This window comes from Chiloscyllium plagiosum, chromosome 4 (assembly GCF_004010195.1).
Source record: "Chiloscyllium plagiosum isolate BGI_BamShark_2017 chromosome 4, ASM401019v2, whole genome shotgun sequence".
Lineage (NCBI taxonomy): Eukaryota > Metazoa > Chordata > Chondrichthyes > Orectolobiformes > Hemiscylliidae > Chiloscyllium > Chiloscyllium plagiosum.
In genome coordinates this window covers 89,794,417-89,819,562 of record NC_057713.1, presented here as the reverse complement: position 1 = coordinate 89,819,562, position 25,146 = coordinate 89,794,417, and the positions used below count along the sequence as shown (strand labels likewise).

At 40.4% G+C, this 25,146-nt stretch overlaps 1 protein-coding gene across 2 annotated transcripts in view; it reads left to right on the top strand.

The window, feature by feature from the left end:
- bloc1s5 (biogenesis of lysosomal organelles complex-1, subunit 5, muted) overlaps nt 1-24,926 on the top strand; it is a 31,352-nt gene extending 6,426 nt beyond the window's left edge. For both annotated transcript variants that reach the window (XM_043688586.1, XM_043688587.1), the window contains 3 exons: nt 2,267-2,396; nt 7,949-8,007; nt 23,353-24,926. In XM_043688586.1, the coding sequence (XP_043544521.1) occupies nt 2,267-2,396; nt 7,949-8,007; nt 23,353-23,526 (363 nt within the window). In that variant the 3' untranslated portion in view covers nt 23,527-24,926. The remainder of the gene's footprint in view (nt 1-2,266; nt 2,397-7,948; nt 8,008-23,352) is intronic.
- The last annotated feature ends 220 nt before the right edge of the window (nt 24,927-25,146 follow it).

Sequence of the window (25,146 nt, the reverse complement as noted above, 5' to 3'; positions counted from 1 at the left end):
CATTTTAAAAAAAATAATTTTGATGTACTACCAGTAAGTTATTTGGTGAACATGGTAGGAATGGTTTTCAGAAGCAATTTTGGAGGAAAAGGCGCAATAACAAAAATACCATTTTCTGTCATCTTACTACACGTTAATCCTGTATTAACTCAACTCTGAGTACTTAATCCTGAAATAGAATTCTCTTTCTAAATGAAAGCATAAGAATAAATATTGAACATAGAAGTGTATAGCATATTTGGAGGCCATAATGCCTATGCCATCCCTTTGAAAGAGTTAACTAATTAATTAAACTTGTCCTACCTTTTCACAATTGCTCTTTTTTCCCTTCAAGTATTTATCAAATGCTCATGTTCTATTGAATCTGGTATTATTGCCCATTCAGCAAGTGCATAATGTATTCCCATCTGCATTTTTCAGAAGTAACTATTCCCTCATGTTACCTCTAACATAAGCTAACCACCTTTTTGTGTTCTCGGGTTGCCCACCCTTCTGTCACTAGAATAGCTTTCACTATCGTTTATGGAGGGTGACCACAAACTTGTTTGATCATTTGTGGATGTGACATTGACATACCCTTCCTTTCATTTTGTGAAACCTCTTTTTAATCCTCATGGGTTTACTCATAACAGTCATAGAGATGTACAGCACGGAAACAGCCCCTTTGGTCCAACTTTTCCATGCCAAGCAAATATCCTAACCTAATCTAGTCTCATTTGCCAGCACTTGGCCCGTATCCCTCCAAACCCTTCCTATTCATATACCTGTCCAGACACCTTTTAAATGTTATTGTCCCAGCCTCCACCACTTTCTCTGACAGCTCATTCCATACATGCACCACACTCTGCATGAAAAGATTGCCTCTCAGGACCCTTTTAAATTTTTCCATCTCACCCTAAACCTACGCTCTCTAGTTCTGGATGCCCCCACCCCAGGGAAAATACCTTGTCTATTTACCCTATCCATGCCCCTCATGATTTTATAAACCTTTTATATGATCACCCCTCAGCCTCTGATACTCCATGGAAAACAGCCCCAGCCTATTCAGTCTCTTCTTGTAGCTCAAATCCTCCAACCCTGGCAACATCCTTGTAAATCTTTTCTGAGTCCTTTCAAGTTCCACAACGTCCTTCCAATAGGAGGGAGACCAGAATTGCACACCATATTCCAAAAGTGGCCTAACCAATGTCCTGTAGAACCTCAACATGACCTTTCAACACCTATACTCAATGCAACACTGCCCTCATCAATCCAGTTTGTTTCTTCTTCACAAAACTTAATCAACTTTGTGAGATATGATTTCCCACGCACAAAGCCATGCTGACTAGCCCTAATCAGTCCTTGCCTTTCCAAATACATGTAAATCCTGTCCCTCTAGATTCCCTACAACAACTTGCCCACCACTGATGTCAGGCTCACCGGTCTATAGTTACCTGGCTTGACCTTACCACCTTCCTTAAATAGTGGCACCACATTAGCCAACCTCCAGTCTTCTGGCACCTCACCTGTGACTATTGATTTTACACATATCACAGCAAGGTGCCCAGTAATCACTTCCCTAGCTTCCTACAGTGTTCTAGAGTACAGCTGATCAGGTCCCGGGGATTTATCCAGGTTTATGCATTTTAAGATATCAGCACCACCTCTGTAATATGACATTTTTCAAAATGTCACCATCTATTTCCCCACATTCTCTATATCTTCCATGTCCTTCTCCACAGTAAAGACACCTTTTAAATGTTATTGTCCCAGCCTCCACCACTTTCTCTGACAGCTCATTCCATACATGCACCACAGCAAAATACTCGTTTAGTATCTCTCTCCATATCCTGCAGCTCCACACATAGGCTGCCTTGCTGATTTTTGAGGGGCCCTATTCTCTCCCTAGTTACCTTTTTGCTGAACAATCCCAAAATGTATTTATAACAACCCTTTGGATTCTCCTTTAACCCTATTTGCCAAAGCTATCCCATGTCCCCTTTTTGTCCTCCTGATTTCCCTCTTAAGTATACTCTGACTGTCTTTATACTGTTGTAAGGATTCACTCGATCTCTGCTGTCTATACCTGACATATACCTTCCTCTTTTTCTTAACCAAAACCTCAATTTTTCTAGTCATCTAGCATTCCCTATTCAACATTCCTTTCTGAGGTGATGGGGAATTCCAGTGTCATTGTAGTTTATCTATATAATAATATTGCTTGTTTTTTTTTGAACTGGTAAAAATATGAAGTTTTTACAGTTGATACCTTTATATACCTTGAAAGGAGAAGCGTGGATTTCGAGAACAAAGAGGGTTGGCATGTGTGAACAATTTGATCATCAAGCTCAATGACCAGGTCCTTCCTCAAACTCAAGAATCGATGAGCAGCAATATTCTGAGTGTCCTTGCCAAATGTGAGTTTACACAGTTATATATATATATAACTTAAGCACTGCTCTTCGCTTTTCTAGAAATGGTTTCCTGTGACAGGAGCCCAAATATCTGACTTAATTGGGTAGGTGGAGATGTGATTTCTGATGAAAGGAATTTATTTTAATGCATTAAGTTTTAATAGCCTGGAATGCACTCTGTGGTGGTGTGTTGGAATTAGATTTCACAATCCGCTTCACAAGGCAATTGAATTAATTTGTGTAAAAGGGAGAATTTTAAGGACTATGGAGAAAGCACATAGTGTGTGGGATTATGAGGGGAAAGCATTTGCTGAGGGACTGTTTTGACAGCTTTTAGAGTGTCGATATGGGTCAAATGTGCTAGTGGGTTGGTTCTATTATGATTCTACTATTATAGATTCAGCTCACTGCTTTTGCAGGAGCAGTAGACGTAAGGAAGAAATCTGTTGAACTTTGTGTTAGCTTCAATAGTGAAAAGAAGGAATAATTCTAACATGGGAATTTCAGTGTTGAGGTCTTGCCAGGTACGTAGGCACTGCATCCCAACGGTTGGCAAGTCATGTCAAACAGTATATTCCTTTAGCTGTTTAGACTGCTGACTACACTCAACCATCAGAATGGAATGTCGATCATTAGATGTGATACTGCAATTGGATACTTGCTGAACAATCCCAAGATTGTGCTAAGAATTATGCAAACAACAAATTAAAGATTGTCAGTCAAGCTCCTAATATGGCTCACTTGTGCTTGAAGCTACTTACAGTCGTATTCATTGACCTGTACTCTGTAGGCAAAATGGGCATGTCCAGGCATTATGCTTGTCTAATAATTTTTTTTAAAAGCACAGGAACGACTATGCATTTTCGAAGACAACATCTCAACCAATCAGCGCACTTTCTTGCACATTAAATTGGTGCTCCCTTTGGAATTTGACATTCTTCGTGTCAGTCAATAATTGTGTAAGATGAAAAGTTTCAATAGCTTGTCTCATCTGGTCACAATCAGAGACTTTTTTTCTTTGTAGTTGATATTTATCGTGAATTCGTTACAAAACTTTAGGTCTAGATGAGTCTGGAACACACATTCCCCTCAGCAACAATGTGTTTAGCCATTGTTTTATAGTTCCCATTGTGCTGACCTTTTTCAAACAGCCTACAACTAAAAAGTTAAATTCTCCTTTACTGGCAAAGGCTAGTAGCTTCTGAATGTGTGGATGTACGGACATGTGATCCAGAATATACCTAGTGTAACAAATGTTATTGTTAATGTGTAGTTCTCAACAAAGAAACATTAGTGAGAACATTGCTCAGAAATATGCAGGATGTTACCAAAGGATTTGTTGTGTGGACGTTGTTCTAGTGCTTCCATTCTACTGACATACAACAGTAAATTGAATCTGGAAACTTACACTCACAGCTGTGCTGAATGGCTGCACAGAATTGAATGGCTCTATCTATTCTCCCTTGTGCTCAATATAAGTTGTCCTTTTTCTCTCCCTGTCACCTTGCTTCCCTTTCCTGATGAAGGGCTTATGCCCAAAGCGGCGACTCTCCTGTCCCTCAAGTGCTGCCTGACCTGCTGTGCTTTTCCAGGTGCCACAATTTTTTTTAACTACTCTTGACTTTCTAGCATCTAGGGTCCTCATTTTCTCTCCCTCGTTTCCCTACTTGACCATCTCTATTGATGATTTGAGTTGGAGAGATATGTATTCCATGTTAGTTGACTCTTGGAGATGGACAATTCGATCTTGAATTTTGTCAATAGGTTGTGCCATTTGTCAAGATGGAGGCTCTGACTTTGGGTGTTTTCCCAGGAACATTGGACAGGAGTAGGGGTGTGTTGGCATGGATAAATTGGTATTGCTGGAGCAAAGAATTGAAAATAGCAGATTTGGAGGAGGTGTTCCAAATTAAAGTGCAAAATCATTAGTGCGAAAAATAAGGCTGAAGCATTCACAGCAATCTTGAGTCAGTAGTGTCAATTGGATGATCCATCTTGGTCTTTTTAGTATCCTCGGTGATCCCCGTCTTCAGCTAATTCGAATCACTTCACCTGATGTCTCAATGGTTGGAGGCATTAATGGTGTAAAGGTTATGGGCCCTGACAACGTTCTGGCAATATACTGAAGACCTGTGCTCCTGAACCTGCACTCCCCTAGCAAAGCTAGTGCAGTACAGTTACAACACTGGCATCTACCTGACAGTTGAAAATTGCCCAGCTATGTCCTGTACACAAAAGGCAGGACAGCACAGCCAATTACCACCCTATTGGGCTGCTCTAACTTGTTAGTAAGGTGATAAAAGGTGTCATCAGCAGTGCTACCAAGCAACACTGGCTCAGCAATAACCTGCTCAATGACACACCCAGTATGGGTTCCAGCGGGGCCACCCAGCTCCTAACCTCATTACAGCCTTGGTCTGAACATGGATAAAAGAACTGAATTCTAGAGGTGAGGTGAGAGTGACCCCCTCAAAAGCAAGTCCACGTTTGACTGAGTGTGACGTTAAGAAGCCCTAACAAAACTGGAATCATTGGATATGAAGGGGCACTCTCCGTTAGTTGGGGTCATACCTGACACATAAGATTGTGGTTGTTGGAAGTCAGTTATCTCCGCTCCTAGGCTCAACCATATTCATTAGATTAGATTACATTACAGTGTGGAAACAGGCCCTTCGGCCCAACAAGTCCACACCGACCCGCCGAAGTGCAACCCACCCATACCCCTACATTTACCCCTTACCTAACATTACGGGCAATTTAGCATGGCCAATTCACCTGACCTGCACATCTTTGGATTGTGGGAGGAAACCGGAGCACCCGGAGGAAACCCACGCAGACACGGGGAGAATGAGGCGGGAATTGAACCCGGGTCTCTGGCGCTGAGGCAGCAGTGCTAACCACTGTGCCACCGTGCCGCCCACATTCAGATGCTTCATCAATGACCCTCCAATTTAAAAAAAAGTCAGAATTGGGGATGTTTGCTGATGATTGCAAAATGTTCAGCACCATTTGCAGCTCCTCCGATACTGAAGCCGTTCATGTTCAAATTTAAAAAAAGATCTGGACAATATCCAGGCTTGGGTTCACAAGTAGCAAATAACACTTGTGTTGTACAAATGCCAGGCAATCTTCAGTTAGAAAGATAATTAAAACACTGCCCCTTGATATTCAATGGTGTTACCATCACCGAATCCCTCACTACCCTGAGGGTTACTGTTGACCAGAATCTAAGCATGAACAGAGTGGCTATATGAGCAGGTCAGCAGTGAGGAGTAATGTGGTGAGTAACTCCCCTCACTCCCCAAAGCCTGTCCACAGGTCAGGAATATGATGGAATACTCCCCACTTGCCTGGATAGCTGCAGATCCAACAATACTTCAGAAGCTTCACACCATCCAGGGCAAAGCCACCTGCTTGATTGGCACCACATCCTCAAGCATTCACTTTTTCTACCAATGATACTCAGTAGCAGCAGCATGTACTATCTACAAGGATCTGCAGAAATTGTCCAAAGATCCTTTAGACAACACCTTTCAAACCCATAATCACTTCCATCTAAAAGGACAAGGGAAGCAGATACATGGGAACACCACTACCTGCAAGTTTCTCTCCAAACCATTCACTATCCTGGCTTGGAAATATGTGTTGTTCCTTCACTGTTGCTGGGTTAGCATCCTGGAATTCCCTCCGTAATAGCATTGTGGGTTAACGTACAGCACGTGGACGTTTCACAAAAGGAAGCTCACTACCACTTTTCAAAGGCATCTAGGGCCAGGCAATAAATGCTGGCCAGCCAGTGATGAGTCTATAGACAGTTGATGGGGAGAAACTGTTCTGGGTGGTGGAAGATCAGTAACCAGAAGGCAACTTTAAGATGACCAGCAACAAAAGAAAAACATTGTAATATGAGGGAGATTATTTTTTGCATAGTATGTGATTAAGGTCAGGAATGTACTGCCTGAGAGTGTGGTGGAGACTGATTCAATCATGGCTTTTGGAAAGGAATTGAATAAGTTGAAGCTTTACAGGGCTGCTGGAGTAATCAGACCTGTCGGATTACTCTACAGTGAGGCATGAGCTGGTCAGCTTCTCTGTTATGAATGGGTCATGGCTGAAACAACTTCCCTTTCTGTCCCAAGACTGGAGAAAGGGCTAAAGCAATAGACATCGATATTCACACCTGTTTGTAGCTAGGGCTCTGTTTCTAAAACAGTGTGTAATCATCTGAAGAATGGGCTGTGGTTAGCTGGCTTACAAATATTTAACGTTTTTCAAGAAATATATTTTATTCATAAAATATGTAGAGGTGAATTGTATGACGGCTCAAATTTTACATGAAATGCCACACTGGTCCATTTCTTTCAACCGTATAAGTCAACTCTCAATGCCTCCTGCACATATGATTGAGAGTTATGTTTACACTATACATTCACATTTATTAGGGATGGGCAATAAATGCTGATCTAACTAACCATATCTACATCCCATGAACAAAGTTTTAAAAATAACTTGTTTTGAACCTTGTCTGGTACACAAAAACTCCTTTGATTGTAAGGGTTGCAGTCCATTAGCATGAGGTCAATACTTTTTTTTTCCTCCAGTGAGACTTTGTAGCACCTTCTGCAAGCTTTTGTGCATCCCTCAACACATAGTCTTGGACTTTGGAACATGTCACTCTGTAATGCACAGCTCTTTGCAGTGAATAAACGAAGAGTCTTCAGCCATATTCTTTCTGACTTATAGGCTGTTTTCACTCCCTGTACAATTGCTGCGACTATTGTAGAATATACATCGATCCACATCCGTGTGCAGGATAATTGCAATTATTACAGTGCAGAAGAAGGCCCATCCAGCACATGCCTGCACCAACTCTTTAATCCAATGCCAATTTCTTGCCTTTTCCCCATATCCCTACATATCATTATTGTCCAAATAAAAAATCCCATGTCCCCTTGACTGCCTCAATGAAACCTGCATCAGCACATTTCCAAGAGCATTCTAACTTGCTAGCTGAAAAGTTTTTTTTTCCTCACCTATTCTTGCTTTGTTTGCACATCACTTTAAATCTATGCCCTTTCATTCTTGTTTCTGTGATAAGCAAAACAGCTTTGCCCTATCCACTGCCTAGCCTACTCATGATTTAAAAATCTCACTAAGATCTTCTCAACCACCTTGTCTCCAGGGAGCACAGTTCCAATTTATTGAATCTGTCCTTATAGCTGAAGTTTTTCATACCTGGAATCATACTAGTAAATTAGTTCTGCACTATTAATACATTCCTATATTTCCCATATATAACTACACAGTATTCCAGCTGAGGTTTAACAAATGTCTTGTACAAGTTCAAAATCAATCCTTGCCCCCGTGAGTAAAGCTGAGAACACTGATATATTTACTGCTTTCTCCACCTTTCCTGTTATGTTCCATGATCTGTGCACATAATCTTGAACTCTGGTTTCCAGTGGTTGATTTAGTTTGCTAAAATTGGTGTGTCTCCTAATATTTTTCTTGGTGCTCACTGTTCATTGGCTTTTGTGTGTGGGATTTCTTTTCAGTGGAAGCTGCAAAGCAAATTACCAACAGGATCCAACAGAGGGAGCAGGAAGAAGATCAGGTTAGTGTTATTGTTTCATATATTGTATTCAAAAACAAATCTTTTCCACATCCAAATATTTTTCGGAATTGGGATGCTGGGACTCCATGCATAGTTGACAAGCTGGCTGTGCTTAATTTTCAGTTAGTAGTCTTGTTTTCCTTAGTTATTGTAATTAAAACTGCATTCTGAATAAACCAAGTGATTGTCTTCATTATAGTGACCTGCCTGAATGCGGGTTCTCTGCTCATTTCTCCAGGACCTGCAACGTATGCTTTTCTGTTCAATTGCTTGTAGATGTTTCCCATTTTCAATTTCAGTAAGCAGTATTACAATAAAAAGAATACTGAGCTTCTTACAACCAGTTGAAGGAAAAGTCCCAAAGTCATTGTTTAGTCTGTTTTTGACTTATTTACACAAAGTAAAAATTGCAAATAACTCTTTAACCTATGACCAATATCAATAAGAATCTCTTTATACTCTTTTTTTTATTTTGAAAGTACAATTATCTACTAAACAAATAAAGAAAAACCCCTTAAACAAGTAATATAGTAAAAAGAACAAAAACTTTATTGGAGCATAACCAAATAAGTTAATGGTTTGGATTAGATTCCCTACAATATGGAAACAGGTCAGTTGGCCCAACAAGTACACACTGACCCTCCGAAGAGTAACCCAACCAGACCCATTCCCCATCCAATATTTACCCCTGACTAATACACCTAGCACATGGAAATTGCTCCATTTCACAGTGGTGTTGGCATTAAATATAGCTTAAATTACAATATCATTTCCAGGTTAATGATGTACTCCAGGCCATGCAGCACCAGCAGTTGTGGAAGTCCTTGAGTGTATAGGTGGGCAAGGTGTAGACTTGAATGTAGCTGTAAAAGAAAGTCAGGCAGTAGAAAGATTCTTCTTTAATACTATTTTGAAAACCCACAAAAAAAAATTGAATTAACTCTTAAGCAATCCCTTTTTAAAGGAACATTTTACAAAACTGCAGTGGAAGCTTTTCAAATTATGATATGTTGATGGTAGGTGATGCATTACCTCCAGTTATCCTAGATGGGTAAGGTATCTCACACTGAAAGAGTCATAGCGGACTCAAAACATTAACGCTGCTTCTTTCTACGCTTATACTACCAAACTAAGTTTATAGATGATACAAAGATAGGTGGAGGGGCAGGTCGTATTGAGGAGGCAGGGACGCTGCAGAAAACTTTAGACAGGTTAGGAGGTGGGCAAAGAAGTGGCAGATGAAATAGTGTGGGGATGTGTGAGGTTGTGCACTTTGATAGGAAGAATAGAAGCTTGGACTATTTTCTAAATGGAGAAAATTCAGAAATCTGAAATGCGAAGTGACTTGGGAGTCCTCGTCCATATTTCTCTTAAGGGCAACAGTTATAGCTGGGGGAAAGGCAATTATGATGCGATTAGGCAAGATTTAGGGTGCATACGATGAGGAAGGAAACTGCAGGGGATGGGCACAATTGAAATGGGGAGCTTTATTCAAGGAACAGCTACTGTGTGTCCTTGACAAGTGTGTACCTGTCAGGCAGGGAGGAAGTAGTCAAGCAAAGGAACAATGGTTTACTAAAGAAGTTGAATTTCTTGTCAAGAGGAAGAAAGAGGCTTATGTAAATATGAGATGTGAAAACTCAGGGTGCATGAGAGTTACAAGCCAGAAAGGACCTAGAGAAAGAGCTAAGAAGAACCAGGGAGTGGGGGGACATGAGAAGTCTTTGGCAGGTAGGATCAAGGAAAACCCTTGGGCTTTTCAAGTTATATCAGGAATAAAAGAATGACCAGGGTAAGATTAGGGCCAGCCAAGGACAGTAGTGGGAAGTTGTGTGCGGAATCGGAAGAGATAGGAGAGATGCTAAATGAATGACTTTTCCTATGTGAAGACTGACAAAAAAACAATGTTGTCGAGGTGAATACTTAGATACTTGATGGGAAATTGAGGCTCATAAGGAAGCGGTGTGAGTAATTCTGGAAAGTGTGAAAATAGATAAGTCCGCTGGGCTGGGTGGGAAGCTAGGGAGGAGATTGCAGAGCTTTTGTCTTTGATCTTTATTATCATTGTCTACAGGAATAGTGCCAGATGATTGGAGGATAGTAAATATTGTCCCCTTCTTCAAGAAGAGGAGTAGAGACAACTCTGGTAATTATAGAACAGTGAGTCTTGCTTCGCTCATGGGCAAAGTTTTGGAAAGGATTACAAGAGGATTTATAATCCTCTAGAAAGGAATAATTTGGTTACGGATAGTCCAACATGGTTTTGTGAATGGTAGGTCGTGTCTCGCAACCTCGTTGAGTTCTTTGAGAAGGTGACCAAACAGGTGGATGAGGGTAGATTAGATTCCCTGTAGTATGGAAACAGGCCCTTCAGCCCAACGAGTCCACACTGACCCTCCAAAGAGTGACCCGCCCAGACCCATTCCCCTACCCTATATTTATCACTGGACTAATGAACCTAACACTATGGGTAATTTAGCATGGCCAATTCACCTGACCTGCATATCTTTGGATTATGGGAGCAAACCCACGCAGATATGGGAAGAATGTGCCAACTCGATGCACAGTCGCCTGAAGTGGGAATCGAACCTTGGGTCCCTGGCGCTAAGGCAGCAGTGCTAACCATTGTGCCCCCCGTGCTGTAAAGCAGTTGATGTGGTGTATGTGGATTTCAGCAGAACATTTGATAAGGTTCCCCATGGTAGGCTATTGCAGAAAATATGGAGGCATGGGATTGAGGGTGGTTTAGTGGTATGGATCAGAATTTGGCTAGCTGTAAGTGGTGTGAAATGTTCAGCCTGGAGTTCGGTTACTAGTGGTGTACTGGGGTCACTGCTGTTGGTCATTTTTATAAATGACCAGGATGAGGGCATCGAAGGATGGGTTTGTAAATTTGTGGAATTGTGGACAGTGTAGAAGGATGTTGCAGGTTACAGAGGGACATAGAGAAGCTGCAGAGCTAAGAGTCTAATGTGGAAAAGTGAGGTGATTCACTTTGGAAGGGGTAACAGAAATACAGAATACTGGGCTAATGGTAACATTCTTGTTATTGTGGATGAGCAGAGAGATTTTGGTGTCCATATGTGTAGATCCCTGGAAATTACCATCCAGGTTGATAGGGTTGTTAAGAAGGCGTGCAGTGTGTTAGCTTTTATTGGTAGAGATTGAGTTTCTGAGCCACAAGGTCCTGTTGCAGCTGTACAAAACTCTGCAGCCGCACTTGGGAGTATTGCATTTAGTTCTGGTCACCGCATTATAGGAAGGATGTGGAAGCATTGGAAAGGATGCAGAGGAGATTTACTAGGATGTTGCCTGGTATGGAGGGGAGGTCTTACGAAGAAAGGCTGAGGAACTTGAGGCTGTTTTCATTTAGTGAAGGAAGTTAAGAGGCTACTTAGAGGCATACATGATGATCAGAGAGTTGGATAGGGTGGACAATGAGAACCTTTTTCCTTCGATGGTGATGGGTAGCACGAGGGGAGATAGCTTTAAATTGAGGGGTGATAGATGTAGGACAGATGTCAGAGGTAGGTACTTTACTCAGTAGTAAGGGTGTGGAAAGCCCTGCCTATAACAGTAGTGGACTTGCCAACTTTAAGGGCATGTAAATGGTCATTGGATAAACATATGGATGATAGTGGAATAGTGTAGGTTAGATGGGCTTCAGATTGGATTCACAGGTTGGCGCAACATCAAAGGCTGAAGGGCCTGTACTGCACTGTAATGTTCTATGTTCTAAGGTAAAAAACTTGCAGGTTGAGTTGTTAGTTAGGGCGGCAAATACAATGTTGTCATTCATCTTGAGAGGACTAAAATATAAAAACAGGATGTACTTCTGAGGCTTTATAAGGCTCTGGTCAGACCACATTTGGAGTATTGAGTAATTTTGGGCCCCACATCTCACGAAGAATAAATTAGCCCTGGAACGGATCCAGAGGAGGTTTACTAGAATAAGCCCAGGAATGAAAGGCTTAATAAACGAGGAACATTTGAGGACACTGGGACTATACTTGATGAAGTTTAAAAGGATGAAGGGGGATCTGATTGAAACTTACAGAATACTGAACGGCCTGGACAGAGTGGATGTTAGGAAGATGTTTCCACTTGCTGGAGAGATGAGGACCCAAGGGCGCAGCCTAAGAATAAAGGGAAGACCCTTTAGAACACAAAAGGAGAAACTACTTTAGTAAGAGAGTGATGCATCTGTAGGATTCATTGCCCCAGAAGGCTATGGAGGCCAGGTTATTGAGTATATTTAAAACAGAAACAAGTTCTTGATTGCCAAGGAGATCAAAGGTTATGGGGAGATGGCAGAAAGGTTTTTCAACCAGATTTTCTGCAATGATTGAATGGCAGAATATGCTCAATGGACCGAATGGCCTAATTTCTGCTCCAATGTCGTATAGTCTTACCTACAGAGTTTTCTAGCATTTTCTGTTTTTGTTTAAGTTATCTCAGAAGTTTGAAAACCAGGTGAAGCTAGCTGTTTCACATTGCTACTATGCAGTAACAGCACAAATTAAACTCGACACTAGCAAAAAGACATCTGCCTAAAACAAAAATTATTGATGTGGTATACGAATTTTGGTGCTCATGTGATGCCAGATATCTGGTCCTTATGTTCCAAAGACTGATCAATCAAACCAAACAGCATTTCCTTTTACTATTTGCATCAATCAAGATACTGCCTGTACCCAAATAGTGTGCACTTATAAACCTTTCAGCACAGTATCCAATATTGGATGTAATTCTGCAGTCGGACACCATTTGCTGGATAATTCTGATTATATGAAAAATTACATTGTCAACCAATTTTGGATTGTCAGTTAGACTTGCATTGGGGTGCAGCTGCATCTACTGGAAGCTGCATGTACCTGAGCACCAGGCATAAACAAAACCTGACAGCTGACTGAATCAATTAGACAAACCAATGGGATTAAAGGCAGGTAAGTTCCCTAGCCCTGATGGCTTGGATCCTAAGGAAAAGGATTTGTTGCTTGTAATTTTCTAAAAATCATTAGATTATGAAGAAGTACCAGAGGATTGGAAAACTGCTAATATGATCTCCCTATTCAAAAATAGGAGGCAAAATTCACATAAAATCTATTGTTGGAAAAGTATTAGAATCAATTATTAAGGAAGTAATGGCAGAACATTTGGAAACTCATGATCTACTCAGTTTAAAAATCTGAACACTAGATTATATAGTCCAACAGTTTATTTAGAAGCACTAGCTTTCAGAGCACTGCTCCTTCATCAGATGGCTGAAAAAGGAGCAGCGCTCTGAAAGCTAGTGCTTCCACGTAAACCTGTTGTACTATAACCTGGTGTTGTGACTTTTAACGTTTTCCATCCCAGTCCAACACTGGCTCCTTCACATGATAATTACTCAAGCAGAGTCAGCATGGTTTAATGAATGGGAAATCATGTCTGACTAATTTATTGTGAGTTATTGAGGAAGTCTCAATGAGAGTGGATAGAGGGGAACTATAGATTTTGTATTTCCAGAAGGCATTCTGCAAGATACTTGTCAAAAGACTAAATCATGGGTTAGGAGCCCATAGTGTTGAAGATGGTATACTAGCAAGGGTAGAGATTTGGCTAATGGACAGGAAACAGCAAGTTGTACTTAAGGGGTTCTTATTGGGGTTGGCATTTGCAACCAGTAGGTACCACAGGGATCAGTACTGGGACCACAACTGTTTAAAATATACATTAATGACTTGGAAGGAAGTAAATGTATTGTAGCCCAATTTGCAGAGATGACACTGAAATCGGTGGAATGGCAGGTTGTGAAATGGTTACAAGAGTAAAATGAGATGTTGATAGGTTAAGAAAGTTGGCAAATGGAGTATAATGTGAGAAAATGTGAAGTTCTTCATTTTAGAAGGAAGAACAAAAGAACAGGATGGGAAAAATTTCTGGCTGTAACAGGCTGCTTTTTCTTTCTTTGAGGTATTTTATGTGTTGGAGGTGATTTCCTCGAATTCCAGGAGCAGCAGTTACTGTTTTAGATGGTACTGCATTGTTTTGGAACTTTGTGGAGGAAAAAAAAAGTCAAAACAACAGCATTTTTTTGAAAGGAGAGGGCAGACAAAGGCAGCAAATGGTCAGTCAGTGCAGGGGAGAGAAAGAAGGAGGGAGACCCACACTTCTAACTGACACAGTGAACCTGCGCAATTATTGCCTTTGGTGTTTGAATTAGTGTATGGCTGGACATCGTAGTGCATCTAGGAATATGAAGTGAAATTCACAACTAATCTTGGAGGAACCTGTTTGGGAGAGGTGACAGTGCAGAAACTGATAAGTGAATGTATTAAGTGTGGCCTTACACTAAATTTGCAGTAGTGAGTAGAGTGGGTTCTCTCTTGATTATGTTTCACTGAGATATGTTTCTTGATTAAACTTAAAAATATAAGCCATAAGTATTAAGTTAGCCTGGAGCAATGTTTTGTAGTGGAATAAGACCGTTTTCTATTTTATGGGTCTGTAGATTGAAGGAAGCAAAAATAGCCTTGAGGAGGCTGATCAGTCTACAGAATGCTGGATGACTAAAGAAATTGAAGGTTTGGTTAAGAAAATGAAGGAAGCATATGTCAGATAGGTATAAAAATGTGTTCAGGATTCCTGAAGAAGGGCTTATGCCCGAAATGTCGATTCTCTTGCTCCTTTGATGTTGCCTGACCTGCTGCTCTTTTCCAGCAACACATTTTTAAGCTCTGATCTCCAGCTTCTGCAGTCCTCACTTTCTCCTAGTCAGGTAGGTATAGACAAGATAGATCTAATGAATCCTTAGAGTATAAAGGCATAGGAGTATACTTGAGAGGGAAATCAGGATGGCAAAAAGGGGACATAAGATAGCTTTGGCAAATAGAGTTAAGGAGAATCTAAAGGGTGTTTACAAATCCTTTAAGGACAAAAGGGTAACGAGGGAGAGAATGGGGCCCCTCAAAGATCAGTAAGGCAGCCTTTGTGTGGAATCACAGGAGATGGGGGAGATACTAAACAAGTATTTTGCATCAGTGTTTACTGTGGAGAAGGGCATGGAAGATATAGAATGTAGGGAAATAGATGGTGACATTTTGCAAAATGTCCATATTACAGAGGAGGAAGTGCTGTATGTCTTGAAACACAAGTGCATAAATCCCCAGGAGCTGATCAGGGGTACCCTAGAACTCTGTGGAAAGCTGGGGTGGTGTTTGCTGGGCCCCTTGCTGAGATATTTGTATCATTGATAGTCGCAGGTGAGGTGCCAGAAGACTGGAGGTTGGCTAATGTGCCACTATTTAAGGAAGGTGGTGAGGACAATCCAGGGAACTATAGACCAGTGCGCTTGATGTCAGTGGTGGGCAAGCTGTTGGAGGGAATCCTGAGGGACAGGATGTACATGTATTTGAAATATTTGGAATAGTCAGCATAGCTTTGTGCATAGGAAATAATATCTCTCAAACTTGATTTTTTTTTGAAGAAGTAACAAAGAGGATTGATAAGGGCAGAGTGGTGAGCGTGATCTATATGGACTTCAGTAAGGCGTTTGACAAGGTTCCCCATGGGAGACTGATTAGCAAGGTTAGATCTCATGGAATACAGGGAGAACTAGCCATTTGGAGACAGAACTGGCTCCAAGGTAGAAGACAGAGGGTGGTGGCAGAGGGTTGTTTTTCAGACTGGATCCCTGTGACCAGTGGGGTGCTACAAGAATCGGTGCTGGGTCCTCTACTTTTTGTCATTTATGTAAATGATTTGGATGCGTGCATAAGAAGTACAGTTAGTAATTTTGCAAATGACACCAAAATTGGAGGTGTAGTGGACAGCAACGACGGTTACCTCAGATTACAACAGGATCTGGACCAGATGGGCCAATGGGCTGAGAAGTGGCAGATGGAGTTTAATTCAGATAAATGCGAGGTGCTGGGTCTCCTTCCTATCAGAAAGATGTTGTGAAACTTGAAAGGGTTCAGAAAAGATTTACAAGGATGTTGCCAGGTTTGGAGGATTTGAGCTATAGGGAGAGGCTGAACAGGCTGGGGCTGTTTTCCCTGGAGCGTCGGAGGCTGAGGGGTGACCTTATAGAGGTTTACAAAATTGAGGGGCATGAATAGGATAAATAGACAGAGTCTTTTATTTGGGATCGGGGAGTCCCGAACTCGAGGGCATAGGTTTAGGGTGAGAGGGGAAAGATATAAAAGAGACCTAAGGGGCAACATTTTCAGAGGGTTGTACACGTATGGAATGAGCTGCCAGAGGATGTGGTGGAGGCTGGTACAATTGCAACATTTAAGAGGCATTTGGATAGGTATATGAATAAGAAGGGTTTGGAGAGATATGGGCCGGGTGCTGGCAGTTGGGACTAGATTGAATTGGGATATCTGGTCGGCATGGACGGGTTGGACCGAAGGTTCTGTTTCCATGCTGTACACTTCTGACTCTAAGTTCAGATAGGCTGATTCCCAGTATGAAGTTATTGCCTTATGAGAAAAGGCTAAACAGTTTGGGTTGCTATTCACTAGAATTTAGAATAATGAAAGGTGATCTATTTGAAACGTATCGAATTCTTAAGGGGCTTGACAGGGCTAATGCTGTGAGGATGATTCCCCTCATGGGGAGTCTAGGAATAGAAAATAGAGCCTCAGAATAAAGGAGTACAATTTAAGAGGTAAAGCAGAATTTCTTCTCCGGGTTGAGTGTCTTTGGAATTGCTTGCCACAGAGAGCTGTAGAAGGAGTGTCTTTGTGTGAAATTAAGGCTGAGATTGATAGACTCTTGAACAATAGTGTTATGAAGGTGTAGACATCCTGTAGCTTTGAGAGTTGAAAAGCTAGCAAGGCCTGCATGATACAGCATAAAGTGTTCTGAACAAGTTAACAATGTAAACTTTTGTTGAAATAGCAAGCAGAAGCTGGTTTGCCATGAGACAAAACAAATTCAAATTTGGCCAATCATTTTAAATTATGCCCCAAGATACCAATCAAGTTTGAATTTAGTATTTTGGTAATATTAAAAGCAATGAAATGATCTGAAGTTTTGAAGTATAAAACCAGACATTTCTCAACAGTTGAGAGAGAACTGCCAAAAGGCCAACAGATTAAGGCTGCTAGTTTAAGAGCTGTCTGAGATGTACCTGTCTGTAGAAGAAGTTTGCACACAAAACATAGAAACTGACCTGGAGAGAATCTATAAAGGAGATTCGGCAAAATTGGATTTGAAACATGATTTGTTTTTCATAAATCGTAATTGGGATTTTTTTATTGGACTAGGTGTTGTAGATTAGGAGGTAAAAGAGATTTAAGAGAAAGGAGTTGTAAATAGTTACTAGTTAATATTCTCTGTTCGCCTTAAAGAATAAAGTTGTTAACTTTTACTTTAAATAGTGACTTTTGGGATAGTTCTTTGCCCCTCTAATTTTAACAATACAGCACTGGGTGAATCTTTTGTGTTGCTGGTTTAAATTAAGAGGGGTTTGCCTCTTATCGTAACAGTCGGGAAATCGAGAGTTTGGAGGCAAGAGCAGGAAAGTGACCATGAGAAATGTCAGGTCTGCCACGATCCTAGTGAATGGCAGAGCAGGCTTCAGGGGCCGAATGGCCTGCTCCTGTTCTTAATATTTATGATCAATCATTAACTGTTCTGTTACCTTTGGCAGTGCCCCTGCCAATCAGTCAACATGCCAACCAAACTGTACCCTCCTCTCAGTATGGTTTTCCATTTCATTGGCTTTCTTGTGGACTATCCTAATAAGTGAAAACTGAAAAGCTTTGATCAAATTATATTTTTTCCAGCAAAAGGGTCAATTAACATGAGATGGTTTCCCCCATTGCATTTCTTGTATACTTTCTTTAGAAATCACAGAACCCCTTCCCATAGCATTCTCTATCTGTAAGTAGCCATTATCTCTCTGGTCTAATTCTTCTGCCCTCCTCACCAAAACATCTCTTATTTCACCTCTGGCCATGGCTCGCAGATCTGACTTACAGCACCTTTTCCAGAGCCCCTGGTGACTTGAAAGCAAGAGTAGTCATTCTTGACTGAAATCTTGACTGAAGCCACCAAATTTTCTGTATACTGGAATAGATTCTGGAGCAGTTATTGAATGCAATGTTAATATTTTAGGGAATGAATCTTTCCAGCTGCTCCAGAAAGATCCATGTAGGCTCGCAGAAGGCAAAGTGAATTACTCGGCTGAGCACTCTGCCAACTCGCAGACCTTGCAAGCTAGCTCCAGAGACCACATTTCCTATTTGCTATTGGTTATATGGATAAGGTTCATGACTTGGTAGGAATGAATTGGCACTGAGGTCTCGTGAGCTGACAGCATCATTTTATATTATCCAGTTTCGGCAGCATCAGTGCAGTACAAATGGAGCATCAATCTCTGAAGCAATTGTTCACACACCAAGAATCGCATGCTATAATGGAATTTTGATATATGGGCAATCCAATTTCCATTGCATGTAGACTTGGTTTGTTTACTCGTGTGAAACAATCTCACAGCAAGAATGATTTTAAACAGTCAGCACGACTCTGAGGCAAATCAAAATTTATCATTCTTCATGCTCCAAACAGCATGTACTGGGAGTCCAATCAGTCTGCTGAAGGAATAGTCTAGGAAATGAAGGAAATTAGAATCATGTAATTTTTAAAATCAGCTACATGGCACTTGCATCGCAGAATTGATCATCCAGCCCAACTGGTCTATACTTTTATTAAGGCTGCACTTCATACTCCACCTTGCCTAACATCACTTAACCTCATCAGTATACCCTTCTATACCTTTCTTCCTCCTCATGCTTGTCTTGTCTTCCCTTTTAAGGCATCTCTTCTCCTTCCTTGTAAGAAGTTCCAATTCTCACCACCCTGAAATTTCTCCTGAGTTCATTATTGTATTTGCGAGTGGTCTTATCTATCATCCCAGATTCTGGTCTTCCCCACAAACGGAATTTTTTTTGTAACTTCTAAGTTCTCAATCCCTTCATAATTGCGAAGGCCTTGATTAGGTCATCTGTGTCCTTTAGAAAAAAGCCTGTTCAATCTTATGGTTATAGCTTGAAGTTGATTGATTTGAGTTCTGGATTAGTGATCCAGAGCCCAGGCTAATGCTTTGGGAAAATGGGTTCAAATCTGGAAGTGAAAATTAGTCTTAGTAATGGTGACCATGAAAGTATCATCAATTGTTGCAAAAGCCCATGCCACCACTAATGTACTTGTGACTGTCAACCCACAGTAATGTGGTTGACTCCTGTGTATCCTCTGTCAAGGCCATACAAGGCATTTAACTGAAGGGCAACTAAGTTGAGCCACAAATGGCATCCTTGCCAGCAATGTCCACATTCCATGAAAGAATAAAACAAATTACTGAGACTGTCACTAGCTTATTGTTTTGGCAGTAACCCTGACTTAATTTTGTTCAGTGCCATCTTTTTCTTTAGTGGACATGTGGTGAAAAGATTTACAAGCAGTGTATCTCACGCTGACCATTAGCAAGTGATTTTCAAACTTGAGAATTTGCTGAGTTTTTAAAAAAAAATAAATCTGTTTGCTGATTTTTGAAGTCATTTTTCTGTATGTAAAACTTGCAAGTTTTTAATTCTGAGGGTGGTTTAAATATATCTTGGAGAACGGCTTTAGGTGGGAAGAAGCTTTTGAGGAAGAGAGGCTTTAAGTTGAAAGCAGTTCACATCACATGCAAGATAGAATACAAGACAATACAATGGATCAGGAGATATTTGTGTTTTGATTTGGTACATTGCTTGTAGTGCAAATGTCCAAACCTATTTGTACTCTACTCTGCTATGTATACCAGCTAACAGTCTTTATACATATTACTAAATAGACTTTCCAGGACATAGCATTGTTGACTGGACCAACATTTATTGCCCATTCCTACTTGCCATTGAAAAGGTAGTGGTGATCTGCCTTCTTGAACCTCTGCCTCCCAAGTGCTGTAAGTAAACTCAATGCCATTAAGGAAGGGATACCAGGATTTTGACGCAACTGCCATTCAAAATATAAATAGAATACAAATTTTCTCGAGTTTATATGGAGAATACTTAGGCCCATAAGTTGGCTTAAAATATTACAGTTAGTATTTGCAGTAACAGTAAACTTTTTATATTTTTTGATGTCAAATATAATCATCCCATGAAGGAATAAAACATTGCTCACATTACAGCAGAGAAGAGGGTAAAAGGGGAAATGTAGTACAGACTGGGTTTGACACAGTAACTGTGGGAAAACTGATTCTTGCCAGCTTTCACTAGTTTTTCTCCATATGTTTTCCTATTGCGTTGGATGGACTTCCTAAATGCTGGCATATACATTGTGAAGAGTTTTTATTGGTGAGAAATAGAATTGTTGGGTTTTATAATGCAAGGAGAGACACAGATGTCTTCGTATTGTTAGTTTTATGTACTATGTCCAATTAAATTGTGTTTTTAGAATCCTGATCTTTGCTGTTGAAAGTTTTAGTTCGAAAATCCATTCATAGAGCTTTCTCCCATTTTTACATGATTGGCAATTTGCATTAAGTACACAGATCTCACTCCCACGGCACACATGTGCATGCATTAGCAGTAACTTTGGGTGCCCCTGCTATTTTGCCTTGACCTCTTGGTCCATTAGAGGTCTGAGTGACTGTTTGTTTGTGGCCAAATTGATCGCATTGGCTTCTGGAAATTTCCATTGAGAGATGGCAAATAAAAAGAAAACAGCAGTAGCCAGAAATCTGAAACAAAAACAGAATGCTTGACAAGTCAGTCAACGTCTATGGAGAATGCAAGAGTTAATGTTTCAACACCGCAATTACTAGAAATCAGAAATTGAAAATGTAGAGCAAGTTTAACTTAGCTTACATCAGTGTGGAAACAGGCCCTTCGGCCCAACAAGTCCACACCGACCCGCCGAAGCGCAACCCACCCATACCCTTACATTTACCCCTTACCTAACACAGGCAATTTAGCATGGCCAATTCACCTTACCTACACATCTTTGGACTGTGGGAGGAAACCGGAGCACCCGGAGGAAACCCACGCAGACACGGGGAGAACGTGCAAACTCCACACAGTCAGTCGCCTGAGGCGGGAATTGAACCCGGGCTAACTACTGTGCCACCGTGCTGCCCACTACCACCGTGCCGCCCACGGTCTGTCTGCTTCTATAAGAAGTAAAAATATATTACAATTTTTAGATGTGCTCACTTAATCAGATCTCCTGGATACAAATGGTGAGTGGCCTATGCAATCACATAACTTTGTTTTTGTATAGTCAATAGTCCACTCCTGAGATTGCAGAAACTGACCTAAATGAATCTAGCTTGCTGTGGAAGCTTGCAGCTAACAATTCACCTTTAGAATACCTTATTGTGAGGAACGAAGGTGTTTTTTGTAGAACATAGAACATTACAGCGCAGTACAGGCCCTTCGGCCCTCGATGTTGCGCCGCCCTGTCAATCTAATCTGAAGTCCATCCCACCTACACTATTCCATGTATGTCCATATGCCTGTCCAATGACAACTTAAATGCACTTAAATTTGGCAAATCTACTGATGACAGCTCCATCATTCAAGGAAAATATTTTCAAAATAAAGTCCTGCATTCAAACATCCTGGAAATGTTTTTTTGAAGGATGATTCCAGTGAATGAAGATGAAAAGATGCATGTTAGGGTTGGCATGGCAATCAACTTCTCAGGTGCACAGGCTCTCATGATCATGAGCACTGATGGAGCTGTACCTTCAGTGACCAGCAACCAGAGGAAGTGTGATCCTGTTCTCTTCTATTATTCTGTGCTTACCTTATATTACTTAAAAGCTGAAAATATGTTGCTGGAAAAGCGCAGCAGGTCAGGCAGCATCCAAGGAACAGGAGAATCGCACCTCGGGCATGAGCTCCTCCCCAGGAATCCTGAAGAAGGGCTCATGCCCGAAACATCGATTTGTACTTTTGGTTCACCACACTGAAGGGGTGTGGGTCAACTTTTTATTGTTCTTATCTTAATGAAGAATATTGATTATCTTTGACTCGCCACCGAACTGAAATTTATGCTCAACCTTGTTCATATTGGGCTTCATCTGGCAAAGTGTGCCTCAAAGTAAGCCTCACTTTGCATAACCTATCTAGAAAATAAAGTTCCTCAGTCTGGCTTGATCTGTTTAGTTATCTAAGTACTGTGTGAGATTTTCATCTTCTGTATAAAATTTCCATTTTTATTTTCAGATCCCTAAGGCTGGCTATCCTCCTCTTTAAGATATCACTTCTTTTCCTTTTTGACCAAGATTTTGGTCATCTGACCTAATACTACTTGTGTGTCTCTGTTCATATTTTGTTTCATTTCTTCCAAGCAGCATCTTGATATTCCTTTTTACTTTTAAGGTCTTTTATAGATGTAAGTTGTTTTATTAGTTTTGAATGAGTTACTAATCATTTACTAATCATGGTGGAATTCAACCTTCAGTACTTCTGACAAATAAATGTTTGTGTCACAGATGAAAACTAAACAGTTAGAGAGCAAGCACAGAAAAATAAGTTCGGCAAGAAATAGAAAAGGCAAACCTAGGAAGGAAGAAAACTGAATTACAAAGGCAGCCATTTACAGATCACCTAAAATGAGGGTCTTTGTAAAAAGTAGCGTTAACAATTCAGGATATGTTTCACCATTCCTGTAGATTTTAAGTTGAACTTGCTTAACCTTCTGAAGTAATGTCACTTTTAACAGTTGTGTTTCTGAATTGACAGGAAAGCAGACAGAAGGAAAGAGTTGCATATACATTCATGCCTTGGACATCCTGAGGATGTCCCAAAACATTTCAGAGCCGATGAATTAGTTTGAAGTGTAATGACTGTTATCAAAATAGCACACTTGATGTGTTTTCAGAAAATTAACATGACGGTTTTCTTGATCCAATGCTCCAACACTCCCAAAATTACAACAGTACAAGGAACTGCTAGGAAATTGACTTTTTTAAATTTTGTGGTGTTCTCATTGAAATTTAGTAACTTCTGAGCTAAAATCATGGTTACTTGTTGAGTTGCACAATATGAGCTAAGTTGCAGACAACAGTTTCAAATCTGAACTGTCTGTTTTTGCAAAGTGCACACAGTTATTTTTAGTGGGATTAGACTTCATAAAGCTCTCCAGTTTTGGAAGTGAGATTTTCTTTTGCTGAAGACTGATTGCTGCAAAGCAAGTTTTACATAATCAGGTAAAGGGCCAATATTTAGGGGCTAATTTTGCGTTCTGAACAAGAATGGGTAACAAGAATGTGTTTATAAAAGTTGCCAGCTTATATCTTTAGAAAGTCCGAGATATTTACATCTGGCCAAATACGCCTTTCCTCCTTGTTGTTTACAGAATGATCGGCTGCAAGCCAATAGAGAAAGGCGCAAGGCTGAATGGGAAGCCTTTGTGATTGAACAGCACCGCAAAAGTGCAGAGGTGGATGAGGAACATGTGAAAGCAGCGGAATGGTTGAAAGAACAATATGTGAGAATGGAAAAGGACTTGGCAAAGTTCAGGACTTTCTGACTTCACAATGTCATTTTTGGCCTGTGCCCACAGCTGACTACGGCTGTTGAAAGTGATGATGACATTCAATATCTTCTAAACCTACCTGCTTATTCGGGTGTGTAAAGAAATATAACACTTAAAATAATGTCATTCTTCAAATAGTCTATATTTGGTGCCTGCAATGCAGATTTTAAAATTGTTTTGATTCTGTCAACAGAAGAGATTATACAGAATTTTCCATCAAGTTGCATCTGACTCCTAAATATTTACAAATTAGCTGAGTGAGAAATGATAATATTTCCATAAGCTTTATCACCAACATCCTGAAGGGCTTTGTAATTATTTTTAAAAGGCAGTGACTGTTAATATGTAAATAGCTTATGATTATGATTTAACTTCAAATTGCAATAAGATTTTTCAATACTTTAGAATCTGTTCCATGTTTAAATGTTCTGCTGAATTTAAACTTTGAAAATTTATATGATCCTTATTTCCAAGATATTAGAACATAAGTGAAAATATGAGCTTATGAAAGGAATTGCCTGTGAATTTATGGCTTATTGTTAAGCCACATTCTTGGCAGCATGTTGAAATGGTGATTAAAGTACTGGAGCAGATGGAATAAATATTTTAGATTAGTTTTGATAACACTGAGCCAAAGCCAAGTTTTTCATCTACCACAGTGTTTTGACAGCCTCATCGATCACCTGCTGGTACCCAGAGTAAAAACACTACCAGCACATAGTCGCTTGGGGTGTTAGGAGCCCACTATTGTGTAACTTGAGATAAAAGCAAAAGGTTTGGGGTTATTTAACTTTGTCGTGTCAGTGAGGGGGCTGGAGGGAAATGAGAATCCTTATTCTCTTGTTGAGCTTAAAGAGCTCTCTTAGAAACTTTAACAGCAAGACTGAAATGTGAAACCCTGACTCGAAGCAGGTGGAAGTTCTTTCAGACTTGCTGTTCAACTTGCTCTGTACTCCTAAAATGTTATGAAAAATACCTAGTGGTAGTCCTTTTGAGTGTAATTCATTCAGTCAAGCACCTGTCAAACGGAATGGGAAGATTCCTGTTGTGGCATCTTTTTATTGGTCCAGAGGGTTTCAATAAACAATGTTAAGTCTCTGTGTTAAATTAATTATCTGAAATTTGGCTGTGATTAATTTCCCAAGTTTGAAAATTGAGCTACCCTAACCCAGATGTGGAGTTGGCCCTGAATGATTGACAACTCTGACCCAGATGTGATATTTGCATCTGACTGACTAAGTCCAGGCTTTGTGTCCTATCAAAAAGATGTTGACATTGAATCAATAGCTTGGGTGATTTCCAGACATTCCTCACTCAACTGGCTTGTGTCTCTGTCGCTTGTAAAAACTAAGATCCTTTGAAATAACAATTAAAGGATGTGTTTGAAATCTAAACTCAACAGAACTTATTTTATCTTGACTTTTTCACTTGTGAAGAAGTATCACATGCTTAGAGCAAACCAATGTGTTCATCACAGATTAGAACCAGCTGCTTAACCTATTTTTCAGTTTGTGCTTCTAAAGAAAATGTAAAGTGAATATAAAACATTCACAATGTAACATTGTATAACATCAACTCCTTCGTCAGTGTTTTGTGAAACCTTGAGGCATTTGT